Genomic DNA, 14,381 nt, shown 5'->3' on the forward strand with positions numbered 1-14,381 from the left:
CCCAAACCTGTCATCCTTTTCAGACACACTTGTTACGTTTTAACGGAAAAATTATTCCACGGCATAGAAATCTGTCCGTCAACACTTTTACCTTATTGAGTATTAGCAGGGCGTGAATAATTACAGTCTGTGGCAGCTTCAGGTTATGATAAAGAAAAACTTAGTCACTTCTTGCATCACAACCTGCAGAGGATAGGAAATACATGTATACTGTATATGTGTGTGTGTGTGTGTGTGTGTGTGCGTGCGTGCGTGCGTGCGTGCATTGTGTGTGTGCATTGGTAACACTCAGTATAACATTATTCATTCATGCAGTTCCAAATGGACAAATTGTAGTGGTCAACGGGACAAAGACGCTGCTGCTGTCAGCCTATCAGGAGCATCGCTCAGGAAAAAGGGAGGTGTGTGCAGGCAGTGGCAGGGTGGCCACCGATCATTTGACTAGATCACCACAATTTTTTAAATAAAAATGATTGAAGAGTAAATTCCGTATTCTGTCTTGTCTTCTGCTACCAGGTCCGTGTTATTGCAGTGATACTGAGAAACGAGAGGGCAGACTATCGATGCCATCTCTGCTGTGAGGGGGAATGGTACATATTTGACGGTTTCACCTACACACCCTATGATCACTTTGGATTTGAATATGGGACGTCGAACATCATGTGCCCTCTCCCTGACGGCTGCAAGACCCCAACTCACATCACTGTGACCTCTGCTGCACACAACTCTAAAGGTACTGAAGGCTTCTGACATTTAGCCATGCAGTGTCAGCGCTCCAGGGATGGAGAGATTTGGCCTCAACCATCCACTGGCCTGAAAATGAGTGCTGTTAACTTTGGTAATGCTCATTGCTATTGTCAGATAAATCCGACAAACAGTTCTACGAGGTGAAGAACTTGGAGCCAAAACAGGACTCCTTTACATACAACTTCACCGTCTGCTTCTCTACCATGTTTGATTTCATCAATGTGCTACAGGTAATGTCATAATGAGTTTTTAAAATCATTTTTTTGAAGATGCTGACCAAGAACGTAATGTCTGTTATTATCACATCTGTGTTGATCCGCAGCTCGTCCAGAGCTTGGAGATGCTGAAGTTACTAGGAGTGAACAAAGTTGCCATCTACAAGACTAACTGCAGTTCTGAAACACAACGCATACTGGACTACTACACAAAGCAAGGTGAGTTTAACAAGCACTGCATCACTGCAAGCAGTTTCCCATTATGAAAGCCAATGCAAAATCTCTTATATCTCTAATTTTATTTAATCTTTCCATTGTTTCAATCCCAGGTTTTGTAGAGGTGATTCCTTGGTCAGTGTCCAAATACCTGAAAGTGTCACGAAGCTGGCTGCCTCAGTATTCACCAGGTGACATCCACTACTTTGGCCAGATCCCTGCTCTCAACGACTGTCTATACAGATACATGTATGAGACCAAATACCTGGCCCAACACGACATAGACGAGCTGATTCTGCCTCAGTCAGTCGACAAGTGAGATATTTTTGTTCTCTGATGACTCTACATGTTAGTCCTGATAAATAATGCCTGGATTGAAGTCTCAATCTGTTTGAAGCACAATCCCAGAAGAGAGTTTAACTTTAATATGATTAATTATATGTATTAATGATCTAGAGATTTAAAGGATGTAGAGCAGTTATTGGTACTTCAGCATTGCAGTGATATTGTGTAATACTTTTTTGTTGTTGTTGTTTAGTTGTTTTGAGGGTTATTTTGCATTTAATGCACAAAAATAGCTTAGAAATGGAAGTATTTGGTGTTTTTTTATCATTCTGATACCAGTTGGTTGGAGTTGTTGCCGCTGCTGGAAAGAAAATATGGAGCTGACTTGACCTACATGTTTGAAAACAACGTGTTCCCGAACACCGTGGATCTGCCTCCTCCTGGCTCGCCAACTCTGCCTCCACTGAGCAGCTGCTGTCCCGAATGGCAGAATATAACCGGGGTGAACATCCTGGCTCACCTGTACCATGAACCCATCACTTCTGAAAATGCTTTTGGCGGCTTCAAGATCATTTTCAACCCCCGAACTGTTTCCTCAACATCCGTCCATGGAGTCCAGAATTCAAACACTGGCATCACCTGGGTTGAACGGCACATAGCACTGTTGCACCACACAAGGTAGCGTGATGCTTCTATACATCCTCTTAAACATATATTGATTGGTGATTGAAAGGTAATCATTCTGCCGCTGCCCGAATGACACCCTGTTCTCCAACACAACTGGACATTCTGCCACACCAACAATCGCAAGCTTAAAGTAAAGCCTTTAGAAATCTGATTAAAAATATTTGGTCAACTTTGGATTCTACATCAGTTTTGTGAGAAGTTGAATTTGGAAGGGAAAACTTTTATTGATACTATAAAAAAAAAAAAGAACCAGTTTCGCCTTTATTTCAATTGGATTTTAAAACCAGTCTTTAAAGAACCTGCTGTGTCAGACAGCAGTGAAACTTGCATGGTATGAACTGTTAGCTCTCTTGTCCAATAAATATTTAACAATAATCATACCCAAAACAGTTCTTTAATGAATAATACCCTCGTCTAAAATACATAGTATTTGGCACCTCACCGCAAGAATGACCTGGGTTCAGATCCAGAGTTGGGGTAATGTGTCTACCAGCGGTCCCTCTAGCCCCTCTGAGTTTCTCCCACACTCTAAAAACATACAACATGGATCAATTATTGAGTCTGACTTGCTCTGAATGAAGTTCAATTTGTTTCATAAATGTCATGTCTGTGTCGTGTCTGCAGAGAGGCACGGGACCCCGACATGAAACCAGGACAGCTGGTTTATAATGGCCGACTTCTGAGCTACAGCACCCAGCTGACTTCAGCTGTCAGGACTGTGTTCATGGACAGTGGACTCCTTCAAGTGGACACCCTATAGCCACCTCTGTTCATCTGTGTGTGCACGTTTGTGTGTTAGTGTATATGGAAATAAGAACTAAGTTGTAGGAGACCAGAGGCTTCCCGAAAAGTTCACAGAACCTAAAGTGTGGACGCAGTCACTATTTGACTGGGGATCTTTGGTATTGATAAGGAGCGATTCACAGTTCTTTTGTTGATCCTTTTTAATTATTTTTGTTATTTATTATCTGACTGCAGCTGCTTTCCTCAAAATTTCATGACCATGCCACTTTACACACAAGCATACACACATATTAAGTAAAGATAGAGCACACTGGCAACACAGGACGCCAGAAGTCCATGGAAGCTAGCGTGAGTTAGCACCACCTGCTACACGTCAGGTTACGTTACTGTCCGATCTGGTCTGCAAAACCTGTTGACACTGTAAATATTCTGTAGATATAAAATCCTGTAAAAACGTTAATGTTTGTTGTTGTTGTTTCTTTGTTTTAGTTATTTTTGTAGCTGATGTTTTTTCTTGACTGAACCAACTTATCTTTAGATTTCTTGCCAAGTGAATTTATTCAGCTGCATCATGGGATGATGTCACAAACATGAATCTATTTTCTGCCAGCAAAGTTTGTTCCTCAGATTTAATCTATTCTTACTTTGCCTGATAAGTTATGAATGTTTTTAATTGGAAATGAGATGATATATTCTGACAAATGGTCCACAAAGTCTTCCCCTCTTTTTTACTTTTGTTATAGTCTCGAAGCAAATTTTTAAAGAAAGTAATGTTGTTTTTGTATTTGTGAAATTATTGTTTCTTAACAGTTGACAGAATAAAATACAAAAAGGTTATTTCTTGGGCTATTGCTGTGTTATTACTCACTTCTATTCATAATTCAGTCAAGTATAATAATGCCCTTATGTGACGTGTCCTTATGGATATATCTGAACTGAAGATGCCCCTTTAGGTGAAATGTCTTCAGGTAACTTTCTTAAGGTGGAGTCACACTGAAGATTTATCAGTTCCATTAGCAGATGCTGTTTCAGGGTCCTGTCACAGAGGACAGGGCACCAGCTGAAGCGACTTATCAATTCTATCAAAATCACAGAACCGACTGCAGAATTCAGCACTCTTCACTCAGGCAAAATATCATATTCCTCATCTCTAGTACATGATAGACAAATAATCTGCATAAAATTGTCCACAATGTCTAATGGGGTCATCACACATGCAAAATACATACTGTACTTCCGGGCTGTTTTATTTATTCAATCAGCATGTACCTCATGAGACAAATATACGGCAAATCTATGTAGGATGTCTGCAAGGTATGATTTATTTTTAAATATAATAGGTATAGTAGGTATTCCGCGGTGCACTGGCGTTGCGCCTGGAGTTTCCCCCACCTCACGCCCTCAATCAGCTGGGATAAGCTCCATCTTCCTGCGACAGCGGATGAAGATGATGATGAATGAATGAATAGTAGGTATTTCAACAGTTTATCCAATATGGCTTCATGCAGTACCTTATAAATGGTATGTACAGTATACACATTATATACAAGATGTATCGTACAAGTCATGAAAGTAAATTCAGGACATGACAAAAGATGCACATAGTTTTATTGTGTTTATTGTATATATAAGATATATACTAACCTTAATAATTTATCAAAACTGGTCTACCAGTCAAAAGTACATCTTTTACCAATGAGGTGGAGCTCAGAGTCCCGACTGGTGGCCAGCATGTATAAAACATCTTCTTGCTGTATTTCATGTCATGAGAGAAAATCCTGACAGCTGAAATAAATACACTAATGATGGATGTAATGACTGAAAGTCAAAAACTCTGTCAGAGAGGAAAAAGACAATAAAGCATTCAAATGAGAAGTATGTTCTATCATTTTAATAGATTTTATTCATATTTGAGTTGATTCTTCAACATTTAATGAACTGTCACAACATTTTGATATTGAGATACTCAAAGCTCAAAGAAGAAAAGGAGGAGGAAGAACAAAGGAAGAGGTTTTTGTTCCGGGGAACAAACACATAGACCTTCTACAGGCCAAGGTAAGACAACAAAAGCTTTTATAATATTTTTTTAATAACAAAGATAATTAGTCATCAGAACTACCAGCTTGAAGGAGTGAACGGAGAGCTGAAACTGTTTTCACGCATGAAACAAGTCCAGGAGAGAAACTTTATCAAAACCTTCAGGTGGGTTTTTTTGTTTTTTTAATTTTACTCAAGTATTTTTAAACATTGTTTCCTCAAATGTGAAGAAAGATGGTGTAGTGATTGGCAAACCCATGTGGACAGTTAGTGATTCAGTGCCTTGCTCAAGGGCACCTACCTGGGTGGCGTATAATGAGTCAGATTAAGTTTAATTCAAATAATTTATTTAATTACTGTTAACCGGTGAATTACAGACAGGTAAAAAGTGTGTGTGTGTGTGTGTGTGTGTGTGTGTGTGTGTGTGTGTGTGTGTGTGTGTGTGTGTGTGTGTGTGTGTGTGTGTGTGTGTGTGTGTGTGTGTGTGTGTGTGTGTGTGTGTGTATCTAGTTACAGCCTCCTCCATGTTGCCCCCCACTGACTCCCTCTCCCTGCAGTAATAGGGATCAGTAGCAATGAATTAGTCGCTCGCTGCGTTGCTCTTCATGCCAACACGCAACAGAGAGGGAGGGAAAAGAAGGAGGGATGCATTTATTCATTCAACCTCTGTGTACCTTCATGTGAAAGAGAGAGAAAGAGGAAAAGAACCCAGCTCTGGAAGCAGGAGACAACCAGGAGAGAAGGAGGGATAGAAAAGAAGTTGCCCCTCATTACCTTGCAGCTTTTTCTGCTGTGGGTTTGTTAGGTTTCTCTCCACCTCCAGAAGGATGACCACATTGTTCTGTCGTCTTTTCCCGTCTTGTGTTGTTCTTCACCCTTCCATTGCCTTTTTGCACAACCCTAAACAATAGAGACAAACTGACGAGAAAAGAAGGAAAGAGTGAAACTGAAGAAACAAGAAGAAGGGAAGAGTTCACGTTCAGCACAAAGTGGTAAGCACAAACAGTCAGCAGGCTTATGTGTTGGCTTTACGTGTAATCTCCTTATCCTGTGTGTGTGTGTGTGTGTGTGTGTGTGTGTGTGTGTGTGTGTTTGTGTGTGTGTGTGTTTGTGTGTATGTAGTATGTTGAAAAGAACTCCTTTCTATGTTGATTTTCACACTGGTGCTTCTTGACTTTCTTTTCTCCATCAATGTAGATGAAGAATTTCTCAAGCTAATAAATGTTAGAATTGGCTTGACTCTGGGTCCCACCCTGAGGACTCTTATCTTGAAGGGTGTATTACAACACAATGTGTGATCTTGGCATACCTGAGGTTATATCAACATTCAAACACAGTCCACTGGTGTCGGTAAATTCTGACACATTCATGATTTTAAATCGGATAAATCAAAACCAAAACATGTGAAATCATTCAGTTTTCTTTGTCACAACCTGCATGATCAGTTGCTCCTCTCACGAGATGATTTTGATCATTGATTCTTAACTTGATAACAGGAGGAATTCGTAGACTGCAGCTCAGATCATTCGGGCTGATGAATGAACGGATCGTGCTCGTGGACGCTCATAGAAGATCTGTGCTGTCGTCTTTGTCTTTAACCATTATTTTCGCTTTAACGCATGAAGTCACAAAGTCAAAGGGATCTGTAGAGAAGCATCAGCTGATGCTTCTGTCACATGATCACAGCTGTCCAGACGTCTCATAGCAACAGGAAAAGCTCTGAACCTCAGCTACAAATGACGTAGTTAGCATATTTGCTGGACAAAGAAGTCATGTTTCCTTCAGGAGCTGGTTGGTTCTTCTCCTGGCCCTGGTGCAATCCCTCCAGTCCTGCTCCAGCTCCTCCTCTTCCTTCTTCCTTCTTCATCATCATCATCATGTTCTTCATCGTCATCATCATGCTCTTCTTCTTCTTCTTCTTCTTCTTCTTAATGTGTTTTAATGTATAGATCTAATCCCAGTTATGATCTCACACATGGGAGACAGGCTGCACACAAGCTTTGTTGCAGCCTGTTGGGGTGATTAGATAGTAAAATATTGATCAGTTGTGTGTGTGTGTGTGTGTGTGTGCGCGTGTGTGTGTGTGTGTGTGTGTGTGTGTGTGTGTGTGTGTGTGTGTATGTGTGTGTGTGTATTCACGTTACTGTTGAATTTACGACAGTGGAGTCTGTAAAGAATCGGGCAGTAAATATCATTATTTTAACGATTCCTTTCACTTCTTGACATCTTGATGTTAAACGGCGTTCAGGAGGTGTGTCTAAACATTCCCCCGGCATAAGAGAAGCGAGAACAAATCACCCGACAGGGTGGAGGAGGCGTGGACGCCATATGTCAAAAAGTCAAAGGACAAAACGAAAGCTTCATTAGGTCTCCTGAATAATTTACAAGAACTAATATCTACACACACACACACGCACGCACGCACGCACACACACACACACACACACACACACACACACACACACACACACACATACAGTGTCTCTGTTAGTTGGTCCTGGATATTTAATGTGTCAGAACAGGAAACAGGAAGTCAGCTTCCTGTTTCTATCCATCCTCCCAGTTGAACATCTACATAGAGTTCAAACAATCTGTCAGGCTGACATGAGCGTTCAGTCATCGATGATCAATGCGTGATGGATGTGTGGTCCTACTCGTACTACTTGTTTCTGTCATTGACTCTGAGGAAAATACAGAAACATGCAGAAATATATAGAAACAGGAATGTAAATCTATATTCTTTGCTTTTTTGCGTTCTCAGTGTTTCGTACATAACACGTGTGTGTATGTGTGTTTTACTGTAATTACATATAAATAAGTCACTGATAGAAACACTTCATGAATTCGTTGTCTGTGTCTCTTTCTCAGGGTTAGAAGACTGCCAATGTCTGATCGTAACCATGGTCATTCTACAGCAGGTAAAGACACACACGCACGCACACACACACACACACACACACACACACACACACACACACACACACACACACACACACACACACACACACACCCCTGCTGTGAGGCTACAACACTCATTAAGGTTCAGCTTCTCAGTCTGCTTCGTTTCCACTAAATCGTCTATGTAGTCAAACAGACACAGTGTGTGTGTGTATGTGTGTGTGTGTGTGTGAGTGCGTGCGTGCGTGTGTGTGTGTGTGTGCATCCGCCTCGGTGTTTTTGATGCTCAGTTTATGCGTTGCTGAGCTTGTCTGCCTTTCTGATCGACTAATCAGCCCTGACAGCCCCCCCGATCCACCCCCTCTGATGAGGCCCAAATGGGATGAGCCATTAATGCAATCCATCCACGCAACAGTTTCTAAAAGTGACTGTTTGCAAAAGCATTAAGCTGGAATACCCGTTGCCAATGGTTACCAAGCCTAATATCGACCAATCAGCACATCTAAACAAGACGGAAGCATCACCGTGTGCAGGTCTTAACTAAAGGCAGTGAGCATGATGCTGAGGATGAAAAAGAAGGGATGTGATTCCCTACTGGAGGACTTCATCAGCCACAGATGCACCACCCTCATACAGGTAAACCCCGCCTGCAGCTGACAGCATCTGACGATCCCTCAGGTGATCAAAACCACTGCTTCAGCTTCTCACATGTTCAGGTCCTGGTTTTTTCGGTTTAATGTGAAAGAAGTCTTTGGAGACGTTTGTCGGACAAAAGAAGATTTTTGATGATGTTGTTCAAAGTGAAGATTGTTAAACTGAACACATCTTTGTGTTCCCAGTCTTCCCAGCCTTGTTGTCTGCCTGTTTTGTTTACTGGTTGTTTTCCTCTCGGCTGTGTTCACTTCCGCAGCGATGGAAGGCTGGCAATCAATCACATGTTCATCTCTCTCCTTTACTGTGTGTGAAGCTATAATTACTGCACTCTGGCAGGACTTCATCTTCACTTGAAGAACCAGGACTTCATCATGTTGTGTTGTTGTGTTGCTGCTTTTACTTGAGTGCAGGATCTGAACGCTGCTGCTGTTTCTCCCTCGTTGTTTCGCCATCCTGGTAGAAGAATGTGATCGCCCACTGAAGCGCAGAGGAGAGCTGGTCTGTCTGTGTTTTAATGGGTGAATTTAAATACCAGCACAATTAGCTTGTGGCTATATCTCACTCTCTGCCCTTTGACTCATTCTAAGTGATCTATCTAAATGTAAATGAGGTGAGCTGGAAACGCCTTTATTAAACTTACAGCCTCTTAAAAGCTGACGACTCCAAAGTAATTGGTATCACTGGTCAAGCTGCTTGTACACAAAATGTTGGTGGCGACTTCCAGCAGAGGGCACACCTGTACCTGAAGACGCCTTCTCCTCCAGACAAAGAGCTTATATGACTTGTAGTAAACCTAGTGCTCAATGACAGGAACACGATACTGAAGCCTTACACGACTTACTCCACACCTAATAGCTGACTCAGTTCACAACGATCCAGTCGAGAAATAAAGAGCCACTCCTGATCAATAGAGGTGATAGATTCAATCTTTATTCTATAATCAGCAGTCATATTCCAACAGATCCAAAACGCTTCAACACAATCTCTAACTAGAGGGACCAGAGCGTTAGCCACAAGCTAACCTACAGACTCCTCCACCATGTTCCTGGTTTGTTAGCCTCAGCTAACAGCTGTGACATCATCAGGTGTAAGCGAATACCTGGCTCATGTCTTATATGAATTATTTATGGGATGGCGCTCACACTCGTCCACCACACGCAGAACGGAGATTACATCACTGCCATCCCGCCAGCACCACGCCACCACAGTGGATGGCCTCATCACGCCTGTCTAAAGCGAGCATCTATCGGCACATTTCACGATATGACAAACAGACACACGTTTTAATAATAATCTCAAAGGGCAATTATGTACCTTCTGCTCTCATACTATCATGCATTCCACAAGATTAGACAGCAGTCACAATAAATAAAGTACAAGGAAACAACCACATATACAATCCCCACCTATATATTTGAATAAACTCACTTGAAAGTCTCACGGTGTCATGCTGTCACCAACTCCACCCACTACCTGTCAATCAAGCACCGGACCAATCACGACGCATCTGCCAGAAGGAATCACTATGCTATGCTATGGAGAAGTTATGCTATGGAGAAGAAATAACTATACAGGGACTTCCCAGTAACGTAACTTTAGAGTGTCATAACTGTTCCAACAATTTTCATGTTCTTGAGCAGAGAGTCAAAACAGCAGGAACGACACAGAAAATAGCAACGAATTCTGAGTTAAACTATCTGGCTAGCACGAACAGTCTGTCTAGCTATGGTTTCCATTTGGAATGGGACAATCGATGTAGTATCCAAACTGCTCCTTGGACATCTGACAAAAACGCTCTTTAAGTAACTACATACAGTTCTGTTCATGTAGTCAGCTAACTGAACTATCACTTCTCAAAAATTTATTTTCCAATTGCTCTTTTGACAGGTGCCTTTTCCTTTAATGTTAGCTCATTTCCTAATGTCACCATTAGTTAGCTTTCCTTCTCCAGTTAGCCTGCTAACACTCATCTATGACTTCACAATGCCCGCCCAGCGCTATCCATGATTTGCCAACATAAAGTCATTACGTCATCACGTTGATTTTTGACTATGTTAGGTGTGCTTGGTTTATAATACCAAGACATTTGTTTTCATGTGTTTTGTATGAAGTCTGATATTATTGCTTTATTGTGGAATTTCCACGGATTCCCGCTAGTAAACATATATAAGAATAAATATTATTATTATAAATAGATTATTATCTATTAAAACATTGAACTCCTAAATTTTGCTAGTCATACTGATAAGCTCACAGCAGAAGACAACAGGGAAACATTTTGTCCTTTAATAATGAACCAGTGTGTTCAGACCGGGGCAATTAGTGGGTCGGGATTTGCCCTCATTTGCAAGTGCGTCTGGTTTGTTAACCTGGGGGGCTTCATTGATCTTTAATGCCCTCTATGAAAAGCTTCTAATAGCTTGAGGTAGACGGATTACTGCTGTACATTTATGTTTGCATGAAAGACAGCTGAATGTCAATCAATGGAATGGAGTCAATTTCTGGTCAGCCAATCAGCTGTGAGGAAGTTAGTAGAGTTGAATGATCAGTACTACTTTGAGTACCTAAAAGAACAAAAGTCCTTTATATCCCATAATAACCTCTGTCTAAAGCAGAAGATAGAGAAGAATAAACATTAAGGAGACAGGAACACAGAAACCAAACGGATCCCCTCTGTTAAATTATTCACATTGTGGTTTCTGATAGTTTGCTGCTGGATTACGTGTGTGTGTGTGTGTGTGTGTGTGTGTGTGTGTGTGTGTGTGTGTGTGTGTGTGTGTGTGTGTGTGTGTGTGTGTGTGTGTGTGTGACAGATGCTGGATGGTGTAACGTTCAGGTGGTTCAGTTTGCCAGATAGAGTATTAAGTTAATTAAACAGGCACAAACAGTAGTCAAATGTTACACACCTCAGCCGCGAAGAGGAGGAGGAGGACGAGGAAGGTCATCTCAGGGGTTGAGGAGCTTTGCTTCTGACTAGAGATCAGTTTGGTTTATATTATCTTACTGGTTTATTCCCAGTGGACAAATAGTTATGAACCAATCCACTGATATGTTGTCCTCCAGGTAATTTATACTCTTTGATTGGGGAACGTCTCATCAGTGATTCATTGATTATCAGGTCATTCCTGATCATTCTTAATTACTGCTCACACTGCTGTAAATATTTCGAGTTATTTTTTGGACTAGTGGTCCATGAATACCGTCCTCCATGTTTCTCATTCTGGAAACACACTTTGCACTAAGAGCACATTTCTAAACGGACATCCAACACCACAGAACACACCTGAGGAGGAAGAGGCATCTTGTTGCTATGGGCAACCAGGAAGGTTGAGAGGGGGCTGGGTTAATGAAGTGTCAGTGCGTTAGGAAGAGGAGGCCCATCCCAAAGCAGTCCGGCGGTAGAAGCAGCAGGAGCTGGGTTCTGTCAGGAGTCCTCACACCGTCAAAGCAGAGAAGACGAGACCAGAGGTCACCAACCACAATGTCCGATCCTGTTAGATTCTGATGGTTCTGATGCTGGACTTTTTCTCAACCTCATCGAGTCCAGGTTTTTTTGGAGGTGACTCTAACCTGCTGGAACAAACCCGTTAAACCATGGAGGTCAAAAATGGGTGTGTGTTCTATGGCAGCTGGATGTGTGCCATCCAGTGGGCTTGACCTGTAGTGGGTTTTATTGCATGGATAGTTGGAAAATCATCCAATCGTGTTTGTGAAGGGGATTCAGAGGAGCCTTTTCTTTGTGTGGACATTCCTGCGTGGAAAGCTAGACGGCCTCCGTTGGACACCTGACCACACGTGTGTGATTCCGGCCGGTGAAGATGTACTCACGGCGGGACTACATGGAACTCTACGAAAAGGACCTGGCCAAATGGGCTCTCCTGCGTAACGTCAGCACTGTGATGAAACACAGCACGCTCCTGCCGGTATGGAGAGAGGGGGGGAGTGTGTGTGTGTGGTACTAAAGCACCAAGGCATCATGTTTGTTTTCAGCAGCTTTATTTTTTTTTATTTTAGACCATCAGGATTAGTAACATAATCGAGTCTATCAAGTGACTCGAATCAACCAATCAACAATCAATACACATCCTTTACATCCATTCCTGGTCTACATGTTGTGTTCTGTTGGTGTTTTCTCTCAGGGCGACTACGTCTGGTTGGATCTGAAGAGCGGCCGTGAGTTCGAGGTTCCGATTGGTGCTGTGGTCAAACTGTGTGACTCTGGTCAGATCCAAGTGTTGGATGATGAAGGAAATGTAAGCTTTATGTCTGACAAGAGAAACACCTTGTTCCACCTGTAGCAACAAAAAGATCTTGTCATGTCCTCCTCCAGGAGCACTGGATCTCTCCCCAGAGTGCCTCCAATATTAAGCCTATGCATCCCACCTCCATCCATGGCGTGGAGGACATGATCCGCCTGGGAGACCTCAACGAAGCCGGAATCCTCCGAAACCTCCTTATTAGATACAGGGAGAAACTCATCTATGTGAGCATCCTCGTCCACTGCACAGCAAAACATCCTCCTTGTTCTTTTCCCGTAAACTCACTTATCCAACCACAGCTGGTTGGTTTCCTGCTCTCGTCTTCATTTTCTGCCTATTAATTCTCCATCCTCCTTCCTCCCTTCCTCCTCCTGTTTCTTCTGAAGACAAACTGTGGTGGTCGGGTGAGTCAGCTGCTGCACGTCCAGCTTGAATACTAACACTCACCTGTGATACCTGCACAGCCTTGCGAACAACAGCGTCTTAAGTGTTAGCATTGTTCTGTCTCATCAACTTGACATTAGAAATTAGATGGATCTGATGTGTTGCAAAGAAAGCAGCTGGGGTATGAATTATTTGGAGGTCTGCAGCATTGCATGCACGTATGTGGGATGAAAAACTTCTCAGAGCTCAAAGCCTCGTACTGAAGCATCTGAGGTTTCACGTTTCTGCATCATGTCTTAAGATCGTTTGCATGAGGTCGGCACAATTGGCGAAACGTTTAAGCGTGTCGCCGCCACAAACACCAGCAGAATCAGCCTTCCCAAATCCTTCCCTGACTGTGTGCAGACGTACACCGGCTCCATCCTGGTGGCCGTCAACCCTTACCAGCTGCTGCCCATCTACACCGCTGACCAGATCCGCCTCTACACCAACAAGAAGATCGGCGAAATGCCGCCTCATATCTTCGCCATCGCGGACAACTGTTACTTCAACATGCAGAGGAACAACCGAGACCAGTGCTGCATCATCAGGTCTGAAAAGGTTCAGGATCCCCTTGTGGATGTATGGAGGTGTTACTAGGTCAGTGTGTTGTTTAAGTTTCATGTGTGTAACAGTGGTGAGTCAGGAGCAGGAAAAACAGAAAGTACAAAACTGATCCTTCAGTTTTTGGCGGCTATCAGTGGTCAACACTCCTGGATAGAGCAGCAGGTGCTGGAGGCCAACCCTATTCTGGAAGGTAGAACAACCCAATGAAAACACACAACTTCATATTTACACATCAGTATGAGCCTACTGGGCTCCAACACACACCTCTCCATCAATGACATCAAAGCTGTTCGACGTCATTCCGTTTCTCTTGCAGCCTTTGGCAATGCTAAAACCATCCGCAACGACAACTCATCTCGTTTTGGGAAATATATCGACATCCACTTCAACAAGAGAGGAGCGATAGAAGGAGCCAAGATAGAGCAGTACCTGCTGGAGAAGTCCCGAGTCTGTCGACAGGTACAACACACACACAGCCGCTTGAACACTTCACACTGAGAGTGTGAAGCATTGGCTTTGATATCTGGCATTGAAGAGTGAAAAGTTGTGTTTTTCCCTGCAGGCCTACGATGAGAGGAACTACCACATCTTCTACTGCATGGTGAAGGGCATGACTGCAGATGAGAAGAAGAAGCTGGGGCTGAGCAAA

The 14,381-nt window shown here is 42.7% G+C and overlaps 2 protein-coding genes across 5 annotated transcripts in view; both read left to right on the forward strand.

Annotated features, from left to right (window-relative positions):
• The first annotated feature begins 338 nt into the window (after positions 1-338).
• LOC137596206 (uncharacterized) lies at positions 339-2,910 on the forward strand. Its single transcript, XM_068316516.1, has 7 exons — positions 339-401; positions 517-733; positions 862-977; positions 1,070-1,181; positions 1,292-1,493; positions 1,803-2,141; positions 2,775-2,910. The coding sequence occupies exons 2-7, from the start codon at positions 661-663 to the stop codon at positions 2,908-2,910; spliced, it is 978 nt and encodes a 325-aa protein (XP_068172617.1). The 5' UTR covers positions 339-401; positions 517-660.
• A 2,618-nt stretch (positions 2,911-5,528) lies between these two features.
• myo7aa (myosin VIIAa) overlaps positions 5,529-14,381 on the forward strand; it is a 24,050-nt gene continuing 15,197 nt past the window's right edge. The window contains exons 1-9 of one of the 4 annotated variants that reach the window (XM_068316572.1): positions 5,529-5,923; positions 7,800-7,849; positions 12,623-12,736; positions 12,814-12,966; positions 13,129-13,146; positions 13,532-13,716; positions 13,801-13,922; positions 14,049-14,191; positions 14,295-14,381. The exon at positions 14,295-14,381 is cut by the window's right edge and continues 27 nt beyond it. In XM_068316572.1, coding sequence (XP_068172673.1) covers positions 7,832-7,849; positions 12,623-12,736; positions 12,814-12,966; positions 13,129-13,146; positions 13,532-13,716; positions 13,801-13,922; positions 14,049-14,191; positions 14,295-14,381 — 840 coding nt within the window. In that variant the 5' untranslated portion in view covers positions 5,529-5,923; positions 7,800-7,831. Of the gene's footprint in view, positions 5,924-7,799; positions 7,850-12,301; positions 12,407-12,622; positions 12,737-12,813; positions 12,967-13,128; positions 13,147-13,531; positions 13,717-13,800; positions 13,923-14,048; positions 14,192-14,294 lie in introns of those variants that run through there. The other 3 variants (XM_068316570.1, XM_068316571.1, XM_068316569.1) reach the window with 3 other exon arrangements.

This window comes from Antennarius striatus, chromosome 6 (genome assembly GCF_040054535.1).
Source record: "Antennarius striatus isolate MH-2024 chromosome 6, ASM4005453v1, whole genome shotgun sequence".
Taxonomy (NCBI): domain Eukaryota; kingdom Metazoa; phylum Chordata; class Actinopteri; order Lophiiformes; family Antennariidae; genus Antennarius; species Antennarius striatus.

What these genes read in the sequence shown, in the direction of transcription:
- LOC137596206 (XM_068316516.1), top strand. Translation starts at nt 661, where the DNA reads ATGTGCCCTCTCCCTGACGGCTGCAAGACCCCAACTCACATCACTGTG. An exon ending in TGCTGCACACAACTCTAAAG is followed by an intron (nt 734 to 861) that starts GTACTGAAGGCT and finishes TGCTATTGTCAG; the next exon opens with ATAAATCCGACAAACAGTTC. An exon ending in CTGCCTCAGTCAGTCGACAA is followed by an intron (nt 1,494 to 1,802) that starts GTGAGATATTTT and finishes TTCTGATACCAG; the next exon opens with TTGGTTGGAGTTGTTGCCGC.